A 21,898-nucleotide genomic window follows, 5' to 3' on the forward strand; every position below is an offset into this window, starting at 1 on the left:
AAGAGGGAGCTCTTCTTAATATTTTGACACCAAAATCATGTCGATACACCTTACCGACTGCGAGTAAAGCCACCCACGCTTTAACTTGACAGACTGTATCGCAGTTGCTTGAAATTTGTCATAAATTGTTTGTTATTTTGTAGTTATAGAAACAAACTTTTCATTAGTTTAAGAAAACGGAATGTCCATGTCATAAGGTGTGAACTAGACTAAAAATACAATTCATTATTTTTGGCATGTTTTGTTCATGAGGGAAGTAATCTTTAGTGTCGACAAACAGCTTGATTTATTTTCTATTTGAGTAAAAGTATAAAATTTTACGTAAGATGGGAGGAATTATAAAAACCTTATAAATCCTGACAATAAGGGGCTTAAATTTTCGAAATTAATAGATGTTTCCTAATGTGAAGTAATAATTTAATGCATTTTCATTTAAATAGACTGCTTTGTATTTTTTCTATTATTTTCTAAGCCCAAGGAGATGATTGTGAATATTGTGTTTTGCATTTTTGATAAATAATTCTTACATCCCGGAAGGATCTGATTACGATGCACAATAAGAAGTAAATAATAATAATAAGATAAAATAAGAAGTTTGAATAAATATGTATTCTGTTTAAAATTAAATTTAAATATAATTTTAAAGTTCTGTAATTTTAAGACCCAGTTTGAAAAATACACGGAACGTTTTACTATTTAATACAATTTTTATTTATTTTCATAGTTTACAGATAATTTTAGCATAAAAGGAATTAAACTATAATTTATTAGGGGAATACAAAAAGTTTATTTATTCAATACTCAATTTCATTAAATATAATAGAATTAAAAACATTTCCAGTAAATTAAATGGAAATAAATTTTATGTTTTAAATGGAATTAAAAAATAATTCAATTTAATTTCAGTGAACTTAATTTAATGCCAATAAATGTCATATAACTTTAGTCAATGCCTGGCAATTCTAATGAACTCAAGAGAATTTTAGTTAATTAAAGAGAATTCCAGTGAATTTATGAGAATTGAAAAGAATTCCAGTAAATTGAAGATAGTAAGAACAAAAAACTCTAAGCTTATTTTTGGCAAAATATTCGCCTTTAACTGAGGACGAGGGGGATGCAAATCGTGAAAATGCGGTCCAGCGGGGATGGATTACTCCGGAATATAACAGATTGTTTGGATTACTTGAAAAGTGTTGCATCTTCAAAAAAAAAAGAGGAACTTTTAATCAAATAGTTGATTTTCAAATAAATTAATCGCGCTCGATAATAGGTTACCTCGCGCTTCGCGCAAGAACATGGTCACACCTCGCGCTTCGCGCTCGGATATTTATTCTTTACATTTTCAATGCTTGAAAAAAACTTTATCAAAAAGATCTCTTTTAGATGGCAGTATTTATATGCGTCTTCATATTCTGAATTGTCTACTTAATTAAGTATAGTCAAATATTAAGTTTCTCAGAGCTCTGTAGGCTTTGAGGTACATATTCTCATCGTGACACTCGCGCTGCGCGCTCGATTTCCGTCAGACATTTGTAAACAGGTTTTGTTGGATTTTTTTCTCGTAACTTTCGTCGTTTTTGCACACATTTTTTTTATTTTATTTTTTTTAACGTTATTTTTCACGAATAAAACAAAAAGTACGCGTCCTATCAAGAAGTGATTCTTAACGAAATTGTAGATCTTTTTTGGGATAACCATCTTTGATAATTCATCTTTTTTCGTATCCTACATCTAAAAAAGTGTGGCAAAGATGAATTTTATTCGTTCATTTTTTCGAGAGTTATCGTGTTTACGGACGGACGGCCGGACGGACAGCCGGACAGACAGACGCCATCGTGAAAACCTGATTTTCGGATTCAGGGGGTCTCGAAACGTGGAGATCCGTTGAAAAAGTGTGATGTCAAATTTCCGACAATTCTAATACTTTCTCAATCATAAATGATGAGAATGTAAAAAAGAACTTTTAAACATTAATTAACTGCAAAAAAGAAGATTTTTTAACAAAATACATGAATTTTTAACCACGTAGTTGAATTTTCGACTGAAAAAGATACATTTTTAACCAGAAATGGAATATTTAAATTATCAAATAAATAAATTTGTTAAAAATTTTTTAAACAAAATAGTTTTATTTTCAACCAAAAAGACAAATTTTTAAGAAAGAAACATAGTTTTCTACAATAAAACGAAATTTCAATCAAATAGATTTATTATCAACGACGAAACACAAACTTTATCAAAAATGTAAGTTTTATTTTCAGTTAAACAAAAAAGAGATTTTAATAAAAAAGTAAATTTTGAACAAAACCATTTTCAACATAAATAAAAAATCTTCAAACAGGTAAGTGAGTTTTTAACGAAGCAGCCCAATTTTTAACTAAAAATAGAATACTCACATTTTCAGTTAAACAAATTATTTAAAAAAAAAACAACTAATTTTCAACGATATATTTAAATTTTCAATCAGAGAAATAAATATACTACCACAATAGGTAAAGTTCCAACCTAAACGGACGAATTTCCATAAACACGGGTCAATTATTAAACAACAAAATGACGTTTTGACAAAATTCTTATATTTTTTACAAGTATTATTAACTTTAAACCAAATAGTTAATTTTTACGTAAACATGATAAACTTACATCCAAAAATGGAAAAGTTACATTTTCTATTGAAAAAATTATTTCTTTACAAAAAAAACAACGAAATAATTAAATTGTTAACCAAGAAAATGAATTTTCAGTTTCATGTAGGTACTATTTTGAATTTAATATGAAGCTTTTAAGACTTCAACTCAAGTATTTTTTAATTTTCAACAAAAATGAAGCATCTAAAACAAAAACAAAAAAGAATTTGTAACGGATGTTCATCTTTAAAAAAGTAGTTGAGTTTTCAAGCAAGAAGATCAATTTTCTAACAAAAAGACGAATTTTTAACGATGTAAATACATTTTTAAACAAAAAATGACATAACATTGTTGAATTTTCTACAAAGTAGTTTAATTTTTCATAGAATAGTTAAATTTTTAACTAAAAACATGGAATTTCCACGAAGAAAAATAATTGTTTACCTACACTGATGAATTTTCATGAATATACGTGGATTTCATCCAAAAAGATCTTTTGTCGATGATTTCTAAACCTGATCGGATATATAAAATTTCCGAAAAACTCTCCATACTAGAAATGTCCTGAAATTTGTAGACATTTTTAATTTCCGGAATTTTTCAGTAATTTATAATATAACCAGAAAAGTTCAAAATTACCAGAAATTAGAAACACTAGCAGCAATTTAGTAGATTTCCGAAATCACCTAATTTCTGGTGTAGAAATATTTTTCTTTTTCTTCGTACCAATGCCGAAGAAAATAATGCTTAGGGAGTGCGCGCGTAAACTTTGTTGGCTCGAGTATTCCTTGCATAAGGAACAATCGGCTTGCGCTCACCTTCAACTCTGTCTTCGGCTCTCCTTCAGCTCCGCCTACGGCTCACCTACGACTTCTCATTCGATTTAGATATGACAGCGCCTTTAGTTCGCCTAAAACTCACTGACTGCATTGTAAAGTTTCTTAGGGCGCTTAAAAAGATCACCGATATAAAATACCACTTTGTGGAAAGTGAAAGGTGTAAAAAAACGTCATTTTAATGCATATATCGGAAAAATGTATTTTTCTTTATGCATTCTTGCAAAATTCTCGTTTGACCTCCGCTTGCAGACATCGAAAATTGTATATTTTGCATCGTGCGCGAAGACGATGAGCAAAAACAACACACTGCGAGTGTGAAGACACAGCAGGAACTCGAATGCGAGGGCTGAGCCTTCACACTCGCAGTGATACCCAGGAAAAATGAACATTGCAAAGAAACAGAAAGTGCAATTATTACTTTTTGTTTTAAAAAAATGGAACTGTCGATAATTTAAATAAATTGTAGGTTTTTATTTTGTTTGTATTTACGATAGTAATAGTCCTTTAAAAAGCACTTTCAATCAAATTCAGAAGCATCAAGCTTCCCCCCAAAAATATTAATCATTTTGAAAGTAATATTAATTTTTAAACGCAGCGAAAATTTGCCTTTGTGACATTGTCATAATTTATGACTGAGAAAGTATTAGAATTGTCCGAAATTTGACACCTCAGTTTTTCGACGAATCGCCACATTTAGAGACCCCCTGAATCCGAAAATCAAGTTTTTAGGATGGCGCCTGTCTGTTCGTCCGCAAAGAGGATAACTCTCGAAAAATAAACGCATCAAGTCGATCTTTGGCATACTTTCTCCAGGTCCGAAAAGAAAGGACGAGTTCGTTAAACAGCCATTTTTGATGAAAATTCAAAAAGGAAGCGTATTTTGAAAATTTTTGTGAGCACTTTTTTCTGAATTTTAAAATTCGATGCACGGGTACTTAAAGTATTTATTTACGAACAATTTATCTTTATTACTTTTTTGGATAAAAAATTTTCTCAGGTTATAGCATTTTCAAACATTTTTAAATCAATCGAAAATAAAATTTTTAGCCAAATAACGTACGTTATGAAATAAAAGACAAGAGAAGAGAAACATTGCTTTTTGAAAGCCCTACAAGTGTATATAACAAATTTTTGGATTTTCTTGGAAAATCGAAAATTCAAATTTTGATTGCACAAAAAATAATAAAAAATTTCATTTTGTGGTCAAACTATGCAGGATATGAAAAAAGATCAATCAATAAAAAATGTTATACCAAAAAAGCTTTACAAATTCGTTAATTATCACTTTTTGATAATACGCGTACTTTTTGTTTTATTCCTGAAAAATAACATAAAAAAATAAAAAAAAAAAGAAATTTGGGGAAAAACGATAAAACTTACGAAAAAATGATTCAACAAAAACTGTTTAACCGAAAAGAGCTAAAAATTTATTATGAATCACTTTTTGATAGTATATGAAGTTTTGGTTTTAATCATAAAAATGACATTAAAAATCAAAATCAAAAAAATGTGGAAAAACGACAAAAGGTAAGATAAAAAATTGATAGAAAAGTTATTCACCCAAAAAAGGGATACAAAGTTGTAATAATTCATTACATTATCATCATTTATGTTTGAGAAAGTATTAGAATAATTGCCAAAAATTTGACACCACAACTTTCAAATTTTGAACCAAACAGCGCAAAATATGAAAAAAAGTCTGAAATAGAAATTATAGCTTTTGAAATATCCTAGAAAAAGCTCTTAACCATTTTTCAATAGGTGTCCTATTTTTTTTATATTTATCGTAACACAGAAAAAACAGAAGATAAACTTTACATCGATTTTAGACGAAAGATTCGCTGCAACAAAGATTAACTTTACAGGATAAACTTTAACGAAATATCGGTTAAACTTTCTTATGTTTTTCCATGACAATACATGTGTTTTTAAAACGCGAAGTTGTTTGAATAAAACTTTATCCCTCTAAAAAATTTCTCGCAACAAATTTCATCATTACTTTATTCTGTAAAGTAATATGCAGAAAATCAAAAATTCCTCTATTACGAATTTCTGTCAAAAATCGAGTATACTGCACGAGTGTCACGATGAGATTGTGTACCTTAAAGCCTACAGAGCTTTGAGAAACTTAATCTTTAACTATACGTAATTAAGTAGAAAATTCAGAATTTGAAGACGCATATAAATACTGCGATCTAAAAGAGATTTTTTTTGATAAAGTTTTATTCAAGCATTCAAAATGCAAAGAATAATTATCCGAGCGCGAATTACGCATTGTATAATTATGTCCGAACGCGAAGCGCGAGATTCAACAGATGCGCGCTTTAGGCGCGCTCAAACTTGCGAGCGAAACGAGCCCCGCGCACCGCGCCCGATGAAACTGTGTCCGCGAAGCGGGCAGATTTTTACAATAAATTTAGGCACAAGCTTTCCTGACCTTTTTATTTTTCAAATCGAACAACTAACAAATCAAATATATTACTAGGTTCTATCGTAAAATAATTCCTGCTTCCTTATATATTATATTTGAAATAATGGAATCGTTGCAGGTCATGAAAGGACTCTAAAGTTCCTACACAGTCTACAGTCTACATCTACACAGAACGAAGGCGAAGGGTGGTTCGTATAGTGACCTGGTGACCCAAATTTACCGGCGACTACGATACATTTGCATGCGCCGACAAATAAATGTCCGCCCCGGGTTGGCCCAGGTGGACTCACGCACACGCAGTTAGAAGCCAGTAGGACGTTTACACCGGGTCAGTAGTTTCTCCCTCACCTGCTTCTGGCTGTACTTTCCGCGATTGCGATTTGCGATTCAATCTGACGCATTTCTATGGCAGTTCTTGCACGCGAACCACCTCCCGAGGAAAGTTCAAATTCTTCGCCGCCCGCGGTCTATGCTCCCGCGGTCTATACCCCCGCGAAAATTTATCATCTACTCACATCAGCATACTTTAATCAAATTGCCGAAATCGTCGGATATAGAAATATTCTACATTTCACAATTTATCAAATTGACTTTTAGATAGTTTAATATAAAATATTTTACTAGAAATTCGATCCAAAGGAGCTGATTATTTACAAATGAGAAAAATTACAAGCAGACATTTCCTGCTCTCTTTTCAAAATCATTTGTCAAAATCAGAAAAGAACATTAAAAATTAATTATTTATTTATTTCTATATTGTATTCGTACGTCTGTATTATATATAATGATGATAATGAGCATACATGTCAGTACATAATTAAAGCCCAAATTCTAGATTTTGACCCAACACATATTTCAAGCATTATTTGGAAAAAAAATTTTTAATTTCCAAACAATTAGTAATGCAAGACATTTTAAGACTCTTAATTTTGTAAAAATTTAAATTTAATTGTTTTTTCTTGGATCAATTTGTCTTCTCAAGAAAAGTCGAGTTCGATCGAGAAAAACTCTTAATTCTTGAGTTTTTCGAACTGTCAAAGAAGAACTTCAAAGAATTACTTTCCGAAAACAAACATTTCTTCCACGAGGAAAAAAACAGCAGAAACTAAAAGTTACTATACTTAACATAAATTAACGAAAAAATTTAATTATATATTTAAATTTACAAATGATATCAATTTTAAAAGCAATCCTTCGTTTTTCAGATTTTATAGACTTCAAAATATTCTTGACTACACTGCTAAGTCAAGATCATTATATTTTCTTGCTCGGTTAGAAAAAATATCGATTTTGTTGTTTTCTCGTTAACTCTCGCTCGAACGAATCACTTAATAATATCTGGAACTGTTAGAAACAAACTAAGCGTCGGATCGAAAAACCCACAAAATCATTGTATTCGTCTTGAAAATATCTAGGTGTATTTTTTTTAACCAGTCGATAAACAGTGAGCGCATATTTTGTTTAGTGTGCATTTACTGTGCGCCTGTAAATATGAATTTAAAACTTTTTAAATTAAATAAAAGAAAAACCTCAGAGGCATGTATCCGATGCTTACTTTGCTTATAAAAATTGCAGAAATAAACAAAAATGTACCGATTGAAAAATCGTTAAAACAGAAAAAATACACACCTAGATATTTTGAGAAGAATCTAAAGGTGGTTTTAGTTTTCCGATATGACTCTTAATTTTGGTAAATTAATTACAAAGTTTCCAAATCCATAATTGTGGCAAACTTCAATATCGTGTTCCTTTGCAGTCAGGAATTTTTTTATGCGTGTAAAATATTCTCGACTCTAATTTTATCAAAATTATCTTTGGACTTTCTACTTTTATTCAGTCCCTTTTTTAATCAACAAGCAATTCGATAAAGAAATATTTTAAAATTTCATTTGATAGTGTGTCAACAATTCCAGACAATTCCAGCGCACTAAAATCAATATTTTTCTCAGCTTCACTTTCGTGCCTGTTAATCAAACTTTCATTAATTCATAAAATATTTCTTTACTTAAAATTTGTAATCATTTAATAAGAATATGAATTAAATTAAAAATTACAAATTTGAATATTACACGAAGGTTCCACTGATATTAAGAAATTACCTATTTCAAATTAGTTTATTATTATCTGTGTAAATGTATTGATAAAAATGTTGTTTAAAAATGATTATTATGTTAGTAAATTTTTTTGCAAAAAAAAAAGCTCCAGTCACATCTTTAAGGATGTTCTAGGTATACAGCGAAGATCATCGCAAAAATTTTTAGAAGAGAACCCCGAGCATAAATGATAAAAAATAGTTATATTTTTTTCGCTTCAGGCAGAAGTCGTAACGTCCATTTAATTTAAATTTACAAAAGCTGATACACTATTCCTTTACAGGTTCTTTACAATTCTATTCATCATGTTTTTTTATGGAAATTATCTTATTTATAAATAAAACGTACCATTTTTTTACTTATTTACACTTTGAATTCCAGAATCTACTTTCAAAGAAGAGAATGAGCTTTGTAAATTAAAATTGAAAGAAAATGATGACTTTTGCCTAGAGCGAAAGAAAAAATGCAAATAACAACATTTAAATAAATAATTATGACTTCAACTATTTTTTAGAATATTTTTTATTATTATTAACTAATATTGAACTTGACAAAACATCCAGAACATATCTTTAACTAGCCTCGAACTTTTGGCAGATTTTCGTATTTCCCAATGTAAAAAGAAAAACAGACATCAAACTTGATCGGAGTCTGATTTTTGATTATCCTGTCATAATTTGTCATTAAAAATTATAAAAATATAATCTGTTAAAAAAAAACCTCGAATATTAAAGTAAAATATGTTTTCGTTCATTCCTCAAACAAAAATATAACAAAAGGTACTTCACGTAGGAGCCATTCAGGTCCTAATTTTTTAAAAGCATCTTAGTTTTAATAAATAAATTCACTGTAATTTACTGTTTTCTTTCAGTTAAAAAAAATTCCCGATTATTAACCAGTTTTCCCTTTTTTCGGTGTATTAGATATCCTGATTTTCTTATTAAATAAAATATGAATATAGAATATAAAAATATTACCTACGCATATGAACTTTTATCTTTAGAATATAAGAATTTTTTAAATTAATTATATTTATTATACAAAAAATTATATTCTAATATAACGTGCATCTCCCCTGATGAAAACGTAGTATTTTTTGTATTTAACAATATTAAAAAAAAGGTTTATTATCAGCCTTTTCACCACATACATGATATTTTTTAATTAAAAAATTAAAAATGTGTTTTTAATATGGAGATAACAATATTGTCCGCTGATTTTTTTTTGAAGACTGAAACTGTTTTCGATATTTTCTCACTAGTTCCTTCGGTTCGTCAATGTCTTTGCTTCAAAACTGTCTTATGATTAATTGTTCTAATTTTAATCGAAAATATATTTTAAGTGCGGAAAACTTTCCTCATTTCCTAGTTGTTCATCATTTATCAATCTTATGAATTCCACATTTTTTTATACCCACCTCGTACTGGTTTCTCCTTCACATATGATTCATCGGGATAAGAAATTAATATAATAATATTTAATTGTTTGTCTTATTTTGGATTAAACATATAGGTCTCGGTAAATTTGAATAAGGGAGATTTCACTATCAGTGAAAAATCTTACTGGTTTGATCGAGTGACACACTTCTCACCGATTCAAGGTTAAAGTATATTAGAATATTGTGCGCCCCTTCCTTAGAAAAAACTCCATTGATTTTCCAGCATTTTGTTACAGATTTTACAGATAATTTTATATGATTTGAGAACGCTGTATATGTTTTACAGAAGTTTCTTTATTTAAGCGACGAAATTCTAGTACACGGAAAAATAAGTTTTTAAGGTTTACTGAACTAATTGAAGAGTAGTAGATATGAAAGATAGTTTGGTGAATAGGATTTAATATCCGAGGCGATCTAACATATATTGGCACGCAGCTTATTATTAGTGTTCCTAAAAATGTAAATTGGAGCGGATGCGAAATCTGTTAGAGCAATTTAACGATGAAAAAAAACCATTTTTGATTTTAATTACGATTTCAAAAGCAATTTTGGAAAAATAATTATTTAAACAAATTCTGTTTGTTTAAACAACTAAAAAGCGATAAATTTATTCTTTCTATACACTATACAGTCAGAAACATAGTTGTATTTATGTGTTCTATTTTATTTCATTTTTCTAGTTACCGAAAACAACTGTTTGAGCAAATAAATATTGCTTAAACAAATAGAATTTTATTAAACATTCAAAGAAATGTATCAGAATTATGTAATTATTCAACAGAAAGTTGCACAGGATACCAATTTCAAAGCGTCGACATCTATGGCTCAATTTTGAAAAATTTTGAAAATAAACAATACTTAATTGTTTAAATGATTACATAATGTTTTTAGAAAAATTTACTACTCCAAACAATGACAAAATATTGCATTTCAATTTTTAAGACATATTTGGGGCACTGCTAGGGTGGGGATGGACTGATAATGAAAGTTATTAGTATGGTTTTATTTCGTTAACACTCCTCTTAAATCCCTTGAAAACTTAGCTCGTTTCAATGAAACCCTGGAATATGAGTTCAATTTTTCGGAAATTCAAAATTTCTCCATGTTAATTAAATTGGATTTTTAAGTGCCCGTTGGCACATTTTAATATTCGAATTTCGAGAAAAAAATTACGGATTTTCTTTCTCCAGAAATGGAAACTTGGGGGGGGGGGGGGGGTCCTGCCCTGTAGCTCGAAAATCGTTTTGTGGTCCACCCTAATATATATATATGCATGTTTGTATGTAATAGTATGCTCAAACGGTTTAAAAGATCTTCATTAATCGCTAAGGATTTGAACCCAACACAAACGAACGCTTGGACTTTCGTGTAAAAATCTTGGCTCAATTTTACAGCCAAAGGAAAAATATGTGTCCCAACTTTCAATTAACTTTTCAGTTTTAAAAATTTTATAAATATATGTGATTTAACCAAATTTTAATAGAAATTTTCGTGTGTGCTTCCGGAAAGTTTTTTTCTTTAAACTTTTCCGAAATTTTTGTTATTTAACGAGATATAATCGAAAAACCATGACATTAATGGGTTTTCCATAGTTTTCACCATGAAAATCCAATTGACGAGTATTATCATTTTCGTAATCAGCGCAACAAAAATACATGGATACACTGAGTTTCAAAATAATGAAGATTCAAAAATTCCATTTTGTGGTCAAGCTATGTAGGATACAAAAAAAGATGAATTAATCAAAATTTTTATCCCAAAAAGGATCTAAATATTAGTTAAGAATCACTTTTTGATAGGGCACGTACTTTTTCTTTTTTTTTGTGAAAACAACATTGAAAACAATGAGCGATTTTTAACTTTTCCATAAATTCTTAGGCATCGCTATAGTATATTGAATTTGATTTGAATTTTTATGAGATTCCATTTACTGCGTTTTCTGGACATTGTTTGTCACATAAATAATTTAAATTATTTTACTTTAATGTCAAATTTTTATTTTAGAAGTTGAAGAGTAAGAAAAACCTAATATTTATGTTCATGATGAAACTGAAAACATTCAGGAGCTATAATGTAACATTTTATTCACTCATGCTTATACATCAGTTTTGCAATTTAGGTTAGACACGAGGACAATAAAATATCTTTATTTTTTATTAATAGTGAAAATGGTATTTTCATGGTATTATGGTATTATATCATAAAAATAAACCTTTTTTGGTAAAAAAATTAATCTATTTTCTTGAAATTTATTTCTTTGATTAAAAATTACTTTTTTGAATCAAAATTAAGTTTTTTACATTTAATCTTGATGGTTGAAAATTGTGCTATTTTGTTCAAAATTCATATATTTGATTGAAAATTCGTATTTTTTTGCAGAAAATTCATCTAGTGTGTGGATAATTCTTTTAGATAAAGAAAAAATTATTTTGGTAAAGAATTATATTTTAGTTAAAACTTAATTTCTTTCCTTAAAAATTTAACTATTTAGTTAAAAATTCTCTGTTTTTTTGTGAAAAATTAAATTTTTTTTAATGAATATCCACATATTCCATGTTTATTTTAACATTTATCTTCTTCAGTTGAAGATGCAGCTACATAGAAAACTTATCTCTTTGGTTGTAAATTAATTTATTTTACTGAAAGTTAGTTGTTTTTTAAATTATTTTTTCAAACTGAAAACTTAATTAATCTATTTTTTGCCAAGTCTTATCTTTTTTGATAGACATTTAATCTTCCTGGTTGAAAAGTCGTCTGTTTGATTGAAAAATAATCTACTTGATTAGAAATTTGTCGTTTTTTGTCAGAAAAATCATCTTTTGGGTTGGAAATTAGACTATTGGGTAGAATACATTTTTTAAAAATATACATTACTTTAGTTAAAACTTAATTTCTTGCCCAAAAATTTAACTATTTTGTTGACAATTTTTGTTTTTAAAATGAATTTTTTGACTGAAATCTAATTATTCCATGCTTAGTTTAACATTTATTGAACAAGATAAATATTAAACTAAGCTTTATGGTGAAAAATGTAAGTACTAGTTTGAACATTCAAAATTTGGTTAAAAATTCATGTGTTTATTAAAAATTAATCTTTTCGGTAGAAAATTCATCTTTTGGGTTCAATGCTCGACTACTGGGTTAAAAATTCTTATCTTTTATTGAAGATTCATAATTTTGTTTAAAAAAAATTATTTCTTCGTCTAAGAATTAATCTATTTTGTTGAAAATTCCCCTTTTTTTGTTGAAAATTAATTCTTTTTTGTTCAAAATTGATTTTTTTTAGTAAGTTTTGGTTTTCAAAAATATGTATTTATTTATACTTAAATAATGCAATGAAAATATTGAAAAATCGCATATCATTATTAAATCTTACATTTTTTCAGTTCCATTATGCACACAAATGTAATATTCTGCATCACTGCGCCTTTCAATAGAAAATTACATTCTTAATTATGTGTGTGAATTTGACAACACTTCTTTCTTCGAGTTTTTCAAATTACCCAATCGGCATTGATGAAAAGCGACAACAGTGATTTCGAAATTTTCGTGACACACCTATTTTTTAGACAAGGATTATACTCAAGAAGCTTGAAATAAGTTAATGATCGGCCATCAGTAAAGAATTTGATGTTTGCTCGAAATACACAATCACTCTCCTGATTCGATTTTTCCCAGACGTATTTGTAAGTATATGTATAGTGCATATCGATTATAAGAAATCTTGGTGGTGTGAATGAATTGTGTTTGTAATAAAGATGCTCCGGATACCTACTTTTATTCTTTGATGGACGATCATGAAGGTCGGAATTAAATAGACCTTTGAGATTTCAAAGTCACGAGGGTGACTACTGTATATAACATTATCCATTCTACATGCTTCTGTGACAAAGACCTAAACATTACCTACATTATGTATAGCATAGCATGATGCACATTGCACACACATACTTGAACTTGTTGCTTCTTTCTCAACAATAGGGTTGATAAAAAAAATATTCTCCTAATTTTTTTCAGTTTTGAAAACAAAAGGTTGAAATGTTGCGATCAACAAATGTACGTAAAAAGTGAGATTTTCGTAATTTTCGATTTTTTTAAATATGCATAGTAGTTTTAGGGAAATACCTTATGCATGAAAATAACGGCTAATACAAAGCACAAAACTAAAATTTGGTGTTGAATTGGAACCAAAATTGTAGACAATCGTAAAAGTCATAAAAAAGTACGATTTCCAAGGAAGAGTCAAATATAAGGGCACAATAATTGTACCCCTGAATTTTTTGTTGAGGATTGACAAATTTCTGAGATCCTCCGCATACATTAGGAAAAAAATATATAATAGAGATGAGATAAAAAATGTCAAACCTAAATCTAAAAATGTAAAATGTAAAAATGTAAAACCTGGGAACTATAAAAAATATTTAAAAACAAACTTTATTTAATAAGGCTTTTGATAGATACTTCATCACTAAAATTTGCTAAAATAGTAATATAGATCAAAATTATGGAAGAAAAATATTTAAATTTTATCGTTTAACATGAAAAGTCAGAATTCCAAAATTGTTATTGTTAAAAATCAAAGAAATCGTTCAATTTTAAATAGTCAAATTTTTATCTATTTTGATTTCAAACAGTACAATTTTTCATTTTTTAGTTTTAAAACGTGTATTGAAACATTCGAATTAAATATTTTTCAACTTGAAATTATTCATTTCATTTAAATCTCCAATTAAGAGTGGCACATTTTTTATGAATATTATATTGGAAAGTGAAAATTAAACAAATGAATACAAAACAAGATTTCTATATGCGATGCTGATGATTAATAATCAACTTTTTATCCGAAATTGTTTTTCTTTAAAAAATAAATAAATACTTTTGAACATTTTCAAATAAAAAATAATCCAGCTTCTTAAAGTTCAGTTTATACTGAATATTGTGCAATTATCAAGTATTTTAATTTAATATTCTGCGATTTTGAAGAATCAAAAAAACGAGACAATAACGTACGTTTAAAATTGAAACCAATTATTTTACAATATTTAAATCTGAAATTATCAAATTTAAAACTCAATAAAATTGAACAACAAAAATTAAATTTATAAAATTAAAAACTTACCATTAAGGATTTCGATATTAAATTTTTAATATTTGAATTTTAAACTACAACATTGTGAAATTTGAAATTGGACACCTTCAACAATTATTAATTAAATTCAAACCAAATATTTTCGAATTCAAATCTTTAAAGAAATAGCTTTATATTAAGCTGTTTTAGAATTGCAAATTAAAAACTGCAATTTTAAATTCAAATGATAGAAATTTTAATTATGATAAATGTATTATTATTAAGTATTATATTAGATGATTTATAACTATAGAAATAGTATTTAAAGATGAATTATTTCAAAAACTTTCAGAATCATTTGCTTTTTAATTGGAAACTTTAAAAATGAATTACTTTAATCTTGAAGCGTTAAAAATTGAACTATTACAAACTTCATTTCATAACTGAAGCATTCTTAAATTAGGGTCTTGAAACTTGTCGTGAAAAATATTTCATTTTTAAAATACGCATCGCCATTTTAAGATTCAATTATTTTAGTCAAAGTGCAGAATTCATAGTTTAAAAAATCAACTATAACGCATTTCCTGGCAAGGAGAGATTGTATACCTATATAATTGCTGAACTTTTCAAAAATGGATCTGTAATTGAAAATTAAATTCATTAGTTATTTTGATTGGGTTTCTCAAAATAATTCTGCTGACTAAATTAAGGTAGATGAAGGTTGGACAATTTTTTGATGTCAATGGCCATAAAATATCGATTCATCCTTCAGTATTTTCAGGACATTAGGAAGTAGACTATAAACTTGGACTAGATTTTCTCCATAACTCGTTCAATTAGAGCAAATGGACTCTACAAAAAATAAGTTGGCTTCAAAAAGAGGCTCCAGGTGCAATTTGCTTTTCCAGTAGCTATTAGTTAAGATGAAAAAGGAGCGAGGATAGTCCCGGGTCATCAATTTTGATTTAAAATCAGGAAATTAAGTTCCAGTCTAAATTTGTGGTTCGTCGATCTAATATTGCCACTTTCAATCGCCTTTGATGCTCGTCCAGCGTGACCTTAATGACTGTCATTCTTTTTCGCCCAATTAGGATTTGCTTTGAACATAATTTAAGAGGGAAAAGGTGGATTATCCGATATTTTTAGATTTTCTTTAAAAAATCTCAAAACACACTTATACTATATTCAATTTTTGCATCGGGTTTTCACCAAATCTCCAAGTTTTGAGACTCCTTGAGTTTGTAGGCACAATCGCTCGAATTTCTCCGAGTGCAATTTTTTTATAAGACGCATATTTTTCGTTTTAAGCGTGAAAAATATTACTAAAAAGAAGAAACTCTATTTTGTTGTCAAACTAGGCAAGACACGAAATAAAATTAATTTCTAAAAATAAATAACCCAAAAAAGATATAAAAATTTGTTGTAAAATTCTTTTTTGATAGGACGCATAGTTTTTGTCTTAATCGTAAAAAATGACAGTGCAAATTTTTTAATTATATTTTTGAAAAACCAACAGAAGATAAGAAAAAAAATGAATATTCAAAAATTGTTCGCCAAAAAGATTTCTGCAAATTTATCAATAAATTTTGTATGGGATGCGTAGTTTTTGATTTATTCGTAAAAAATTACATAAAATTTCTGAAAAACGGCACAAGATACGAAAAAAGAATTAATAGACCAAAGTTGTTCACCAAAATATATCGAAAGATTTTATATGAATTAATTTTTGACAAGATTGTTTTAAATTTGATCTTAAAATTTGCTTTTGACCTTTTCACGGGAAACATCATGAGAATCCGTTCGATAAACCCGAAGGAGCTTTATGAAAAGAGAATTCACAATCACTAAACTTCAGTTGTTCATGGTTTAACCTTTAATTTTAAAAACCCTATACAAAAATATGGAGGAAGTGCAATGCATTTATTTAAAACTAGCAATATTACAGGCGCATTATAGCGCGTCGGTAACATTGCATTGTCAATTAATAATATACCAATTTATAACAAGATGACTATGATTTCAAGTTTAAATTGTATGTTAATTTACTTAAATCATAATTTGATAGTCAATCAATTTGAAATTTTCTTTGGATGATTATCAAATTTATAATAATAAAATTTCGAATGGCTTGTTCTTGCATAGCTTTATTTTTACAGCACACTCTTTTTTCACAAATTAATTTGGAAAAGGGCATGGTAAATTCAGAAACTACTTTAAAGATATTGAAATATTAATGCTTTCTCCAAATTTTTAAATAAATTTTTAATTTTTACATTTTTAAAGATGTAAGATGAAACATACTTTTAAGCTGTAAACTTGATTAATTTTTAATCCTAAGTGCCTAATATAGTTGAAAATTCAACTTTAGAATTTTACACCAGATTGATTAATTTTTAATCAAGAAAATCTATTTCTAACCAAAGAAGACGAATTTTTAACAGAATACAACGATTTTACCCAAATTGTTGACTTTTTAATTTAAAAAATCTATTTTCAAACTAAAATTGAACAGTCAAATTTTCAGTGAAAACAAAAAATTACTAATTTTCATCCAGAATAAGACGAATTTGCAGTAAATTAGTTCAATTTTTGACCAAATGAATAATTTTAAACTAAAATGATGAATCTTCGTCTAAAAGAAATGCATTGTTAACAAAGTTGTTCATCAGTCTGCTTAGTAGTTGAAATTTCAAATGAAACAAAACTGAATTTTCAAGCAAGAAGATTAATTTTATATAAAAACAGACAAAATTAAAAAAATAAATGAATTTTTCAAACAAATAATTAAATTTTTAACTCAAAAATATCAGTTTACAAACAAAACTGGAATACTGAAATTTTCAGGAAAAAAGATGAATTTTGAACTACAATGATAAATTTTCAGAAGCAAAAAATAGTCAAGAAAATAGTTACACTTTTAACCAAATATATGAGTATTGATCTAAAATAATGTATCTGCAAAACAAACAAAAAATGAATTTTAAAGAAAGTAGTTGAACATACAGTTGAATAAAATGAGTTCAGAGAATTAAGGGAAGTTAAGGAATTTAAAGAATTAAGAATATTCAAGGAATTTAAGGTATTCCGAGAATTCAAACAATTTCAGTAGATCGGAATATTCAAGGATTTGTGAGAAGTCGAGAAATGCACAGATTTTCGGACATTCAGAGAATTTCGACTATTTAAGAAATTCAGGATATTCAAGGAATTCAAAGATTTTCACAAAATCCAGAAAATTTTACGAATTTTAGAGCATTTAAATAATGTGAGGAATGCAAAGTATTTAGAGAATTCACATATTTGACATAATTATGATTTTTCAAAGAATTCAGGGAATTTTTCAAATTTCCATTTCTTTAATAATATATAACTCTCAATTTTGTAGAAAAAAGTGAAAATTTTGGAAAGCTGTGAATCTTAAACTTAAATGCGATACATATGATAATTTGTCATTTTACAGCAATTAAAATAAATAATTTCAATTTCTTTAAGCGGTGTAAATTTGAAAATGATCTACATTTAAGTAGTAAAATTGATTAATTTTCAGATTTTTATGCTAATGGAAAATATCATTTAAACTCTATTTTTATAGTTTCAAAGTTTTTGACAGTGTAACATTTTAAGTGCGTATTGCTCATTTAAAGGTTGTTTGATATCGAAGACTTTAAATGGAGATATATTTAAATATTTAGTTTTTAATTAAAAATTGTTTAATTTAAGCGTTTAACCGAGCAAATGTGCACATTCCATATTCAAATTCATTATTTAACCAAGCATAGCTATTAAATATGTTTGCAACTATAAGATATACTTTAAATTATTTTTAAATGATACAATTTTTAAAGATTTAAAAATGAAACCAAACCATTTCCAATTCATAGATTTAAAGATGACAATCAATAAAACTAACCAAAAACATAAAAAATGTCGTTATAGTTATTCTATTTGTAAATTTGAATCACATTTATAAATTTTTAGTTTTTCAGAAATTGGCATGCGTAGATTTATTTAGATTTAAAAGCGTATCCGATCCTTTTTGATAAGAGAATAATATGTACATAAATGAGTATACTTGTATAAGCCACCCACACAACAGACATGTCAAAATATATAATAACAGGTATGTTTGTATTTCACGATTAAAAGGTACATGAGTTATTAATAACATACATCAGTAGGTAAGTATTTAACAATAAGATTTCAGATCTACCATTTTTTCGAATAGAATTTTTTATACTCTTTTTATCGGCCGCTTTGATAAAAAAAACTGTTTTGTTGAAACCACTTGCAATTAGGTCAAGTAAATTTTATATAGGGAAAATAAGTTTTGAATTAACTTTCTATTATTTCCACTTTCGAATTATTCACATTTTCATAAGTGTATTTTTGAAATTTGAAAGAATCCTTTCCGTAAAAAATTCACAGTTCAAATTATTTGTTTCCAACGTTGCAAATTAACATTGATTTGAACTGAAACAATAATTCTTAATAAAAAAATTTTGATTTTCAAAGCTAACTTGACATTGTAGAATTTCATTTTATAGTGTTGCCATTTTAAATGTAGTAATGTTTAGTTATTTTACACATGTGTATTTTTAATAGTTACATTTTTCATAGTTTTATCTAAAAACTTTTCTATTAAAATTTAAAAATACAAAATATATTTTTAAATATAAAAATAATCCAAATAATTTTTTTCAAAAACTGATTTCTTTCTACGTTTCAATTTTTCCACGGAATTATAACTATTGTAAACAAAATTTAAGAACGAAAAAATATATAAAAAATAAGGTATTGCACTAAAAGAAATGCAAATAAATCAAAGATGTTATGAATGTTCAATAATAATATAATAGTCACTAATTGTTGATTATTTTTTTAACACTTGATTAACATGAAATATTACAAAAACGTAAATTAAAAATTGCTATAATTAACATTTAAATTATAATCTGTTCACTAAATTATAAATTAAAAAAAATATTAATATGTATTATTCTGAAAAATCACAAAAATAATTAAAGCTTTTGTTATTACATTTTTTCTGTTTTTTTTTTTTAAATCAAATTTTCGAACGAAATAATATGAGAAATATTATATAATATTGAAAGAAATATGAATCTATCTACGATTTCATTCATTTTAAATATTAATAGATTTTAATTATTTTAATGAGTTTTACTAATTATTGATTAATTTGTATATTTAAGAGTTGAATAATTTGAAATATTAGAAAAGTAAAAATGACAAATTTCTATAATTAACATAACAAATATTAAACATTAATTAAATGTTCTTTTATTAATAAATTATAAATGCTAATAAGATTTTTTTAAATTAAAATTATAATTATTTTTCAAACTGCAAAAGGAAACAAGGAAGATCTTTAACAGTTCACACGTTAGTATGGGTGCTTTTAACAGAACGAGAATATAATATCTTATAAAAGAAATTTTTACAGATTTGTAATTTTTTTAGGTTTTTTGAGCGAAAATATGAAAGATTCTGGCTTTTCGCCGAATAATTTTTCACTTTTGAAATAGAAAATAAAATTTCCAAAAATCCCCAAAATTTCAAATTCCTAAAATAGTAAATTGCCGAATTTTTAATTTCTTTAATATATTAAATTTTCATAATTTCATATTAATTTTTTCGGAATTAAAAATTTCGGCAATTTACTATTTTTTGGGACTCTAAAATTCGAAATTCTACTAATTTCGGGAATTTGAAAATTCGGGTTTTAAAAATTTCTGGAATTTGAAATTCGAGAATAAACATTTGCTCGAACTTTATAAAGAACTGAAACAAATAATATTAACCAATACCTCTTCTTTCTGTACAACCAGGCTAAATATACACAAGTATTTTTATTTTACAAAAATCGTTTCAAATGATAACGATTAACACAACAAACTGAATATTATTTTTTATATGAAAAAATCATATTAAAATTGGTTCATTTATTTGCATATGTTTTAAAATTAGAAATATAAGATGTCTTTATAAATTCTACAAGTCAGAGTCTTCCTGTTTTATAGCCTAAACGGACGCGAAGAACCTCTGTCCCTGACCATTACCGTGATATATTGGATACAATCCTATACATATAGGATTAATGTAAAGAGGTCAACATTCAATACTCCTTAAATATAAATTTACTTAATTATTCTTCATCTAAACATCCACCAAATTATATTCTCTCTTTAAAAATTAAAATATTTCAAAATCCATTTTGAGAAAGGAAACAATATTAGAAGATTTTTCATTTGAACAATGTAATTTTGTAATGGGTACAAACTATTGTCAAATCCGGAAATACCAAATATGCTGAGAAATAATAATTTTAATAGGCACAATGCTCCAAATTTGAATGAAATTTGTTTTAAAATAAATTTATTTGCTGAAAAAACTATTAATTTGGTAAATTTTTCAGATATGAAATGCCGGTGTTTTTACGTGAATGAAGAAGCCTTACTTCTGCCACCGGTTCGTAAGAGCATAGGGTTTTGTTCTAGATAGGCCGGTTTTTATTTTGGTGTGTGATTTCCGGAAAAGAGAATTGTTATTTAAATTTTTAACCGCAAAGCTTAATCGAACTATCAAGAGTGATTGACTTAAATCCCGTTACCTTTTGCCGAAACGGTCCCTCTCGCCCTCGCCCATCGCATCCTCGATATTCTTCGATCGGGGAAACCTGCTTGGACGGAAAACGTGCACCAGCTCCGGCGACCGCAAGGAAACACTTACTACCCCATCGGACCTACGGCCAACACCGCCTGACCTAAACTCAACCAGTAGAGAGGAGATGTTAATAAGACGACTCACCTGCGCAAATGCGAAGGTGCACGTGTATATCGTTGAGCCAGGTCGTCGGTCTCACTATTTAAAGCAATTTTAAATACTAAATGCAAGGGTTGCAGTACATAACTAGGTAAGCAACATTTTTATCGAAAATGGGCTTTCTGCATAAAAAAGTCTTTAAAATCGAATACATGTTGTGTTGAAAGGATTTGATCAAAATATCATTTTCGATACAAGCAAAACCATCATGCAGTCGATAGAAAAAAATTTTGCCGCGTGTCAAGAGAATGAAAAAAAAGTGCTCTTAAGATTCTTGGGAAAATTTTTTATGATCTTTCTGTAATGAATTCTAAGAGAAAATTGAAAAATATTACAAATAATTTTTTATAATTTCCTAAACTTTTTCTAAAGAGTGTAATAGATTTTTAAGCAAAGTTTTGACATATTACATGATTTTAGGAAAAAATTGAGTAAGTTTAAGGGATATTCAGAAGTTTTAAAACGATTCAAAAATAATTAAAACTTCTGGAGATGTTTTGAGAATTTTGTAAGGTTTCACGGTAATAAAAAGAAGCTTTAAAGTTTCTACGAAAAATTAAAA

The 21,898-nt window shown here is 27.4% G+C and overlaps 1 protein-coding gene across 1 annotated transcript in view; it reads right to left on the reverse strand.

Moving 5' to 3' along the window:
* Positions 1-21,222, reverse strand: part of LOC117182751 — a 57,049-nt gene extending 35,827 nt beyond the window's left edge. The window contains exon 1 of the mRNA XM_033375856.1: positions 21,125-21,222. Within this exon, the coding sequence (XP_033231747.1) occupies positions 21,125-21,159 (35 nt within the window). The 5' untranslated portion in view covers positions 21,160-21,222. The remainder of the gene's footprint in view (positions 1-21,124) is intronic.
* Positions 21,223-21,898: the final 676 nt, after the last annotated feature.

Source organism: Belonocnema kinseyi, chromosome 2 (genome assembly GCF_010883055.1).
Source record: "Belonocnema kinseyi isolate 2016_QV_RU_SX_M_011 chromosome 2, B_treatae_v1, whole genome shotgun sequence".
Classification (NCBI taxonomy): Eukaryota; Metazoa; Arthropoda; class Insecta; order Hymenoptera; family Cynipidae; genus Belonocnema; species Belonocnema kinseyi.